Source organism: Trachurus japonicus, chromosome 16, assembly GCF_045865225.1.
Source record: "Trachurus japonicus isolate A0001 chromosome 16, Traja_1.0".
NCBI classification, from domain to species: domain Eukaryota; kingdom Metazoa; phylum Chordata; class Actinopteri; order Carangiformes; family Carangidae; genus Trachurus; species Trachurus japonicus.
In genome coordinates, this window is record NC_140922.1 from 35,019,568 (window position 1) to 35,021,406 (window position 1,839).

At 40.3% G+C, this 1,839-nt stretch overlaps 1 protein-coding gene across 1 annotated transcript; it reads left to right on the forward strand.

Moving 5' to 3' along the window:
- Positions 1-1,633, forward strand: LOC146972764 (uncharacterized). Its single transcript, XM_085803247.1, has 4 exons — positions 1-111; positions 194-386; positions 471-579; positions 1,496-1,633. Exons 1-4 carry the CDS (start codon positions 39-41, stop codon positions 1,631-1,633), a joined length of 513 nt encoding a protein of 170 aa, XP_085659373.1. The 5' UTR covers positions 1-38.
- The last annotated feature ends 206 nt before the right edge of the window (positions 1,634-1,839 follow it).

Genomic DNA, 1,839 nt, shown 5'->3' on the forward strand with positions numbered 1-1,839 from the left:
TCAGTGAGACAAAAACCTCCTCCAGGTTCTGATCCATCATGTCTTCATCCAGGAAGCTGCTCTCTGCTCTGGCTCTGGTTCTGCTGGTTCTGGCTGTGGACAGCAGCAGCAGTGAGTCCTCTGTGTTCTTATACTCTCTGACTCCTCTGTGTCACTCTCATTACACTATAAATCCATGTGTTTCCTTTGACAGGCAGCAGCGGGGGGGAGGTCTCAGTATCATCCACGGACCTGAGGGGCGCGGCCCTCACCAATCTGCTGAGATCTCCGGTCTACCTGGCTGAGAAGATGTGGAGGCCCAAAGGCAGCTCCAGTGGATTTGACTTTGGCTTTGGTCCAATCAACTTCCCTCGAAACTATGACCCCACCAGACACAGTGGAGTCAGGTCAGTACACACACACACACACACACACACACACACATACACACACTGCACAGCTGTGTCTGACTGATCCGGTGTGTTTCCCAGGGTGACGCTGGCAAACGGATCTCAGTGGCTCATCCACAAAGGACGTGGATACGGACGATCGTATGAGACTGTGGTGACTGACGCTCGACACATGAGTTCGGCCTGGCAGGTGAGTGACCAATCAGAGAGCAGGAACCTCTAACAACCAATCAGAGAGCAGGAACCACAATACGGTAGTCAGAAACTAGAAAAAAAATGATGTTACTGTAATCATATCAGGTAATTTCCAGAGCAAGAAAGAAAAGAAAGCAATTACTCCAGACAGATACAACGTAGGAAGAAAAAAGAAACTACTGCAGAAAGAAAGAAAGAAAAAGAGAAACTACTGTAGAAAGAAAGAAAGAAAGAAAGAAAGAAAGAAAGAAAGAAAGAAAGAAAGAAAGAAAGAAAGAAAGAAAGAAAGAAACTACTGCAGAAAGAAAGAAAAAAAAGAAACTACTGTAGGTAGAAAGAAAGAAAGAAAGAAAGAACGAAAGAAAGAAAGAAAGAAAGAAAGAAAGAAAGAAAGAAAGAAAGAAAGAAAGAAAGAAAGAAACTACTGCAGAAAGAAAGAAAAAAAGATACTACTGTAGGTAGAAAGAAAGAAAGAAAGAAAGAAACTACTGCAGAAAGAAAGAAAAAAAGAAACTACTGTAGGTAGAAAGAAAGAAAGAAAGAAAGAAAGAAAGAAAGAAAGAAAGAAAGAAAGAAAGAAAGAAAGAAAGAAAGAAAGAAAGAAAGAAAAAACTACTGCAGAAAGAAAGTAAAAAAGAAACTACTGTAGGTAGAAAGAAAGAAAGAAAGAAAAAACTACTGCAGAAAGAAAGTAAAAAAGAAACTACTGTAGGTAGAAAGAAAGAAAGAAAGAAAGAAAGAAAGAAAGAAAGAAAGAAAGAAAGAAAGAAAGAAAGAAAGAAAGAAAGAAAGAAAGAAAGAAAGAAAGAAAGAAAGATGTAGTGTTCTGATAATAAATAAATAAATAATAACAATATATTACAAAAGAAAGAAAGAGGTATCAGCGGGTGTGATGTGTGTCCTCTGTTCAGCTGGAGGAAACAAGGAACTTCCATGGGACGAGGACGGTCTCTGAGCTCATCGAGGTTGGAGGAAAGAACTACTACCTGTTAAGCGACAACTGTCACTTCGCAGCCGAAAAGATAATGGCGCTTCCATTGTTGTGGTAGTGTTTATATGTGCGAAAGCAGACTCCAGAGACTTCGTGTAAACTCCACACAGCTTCCTTTACTCGTGCTTGTAAACGGATATAACACATTCTTCTTCTATGCTCCTAAACCATGTCAACACACCTCAACGGCGCCACCTCTTGACCATATGTGATATTGTACTTAACATCTGTACATCCCCCCCTTTTAGCTTGTAAACCTCTTTT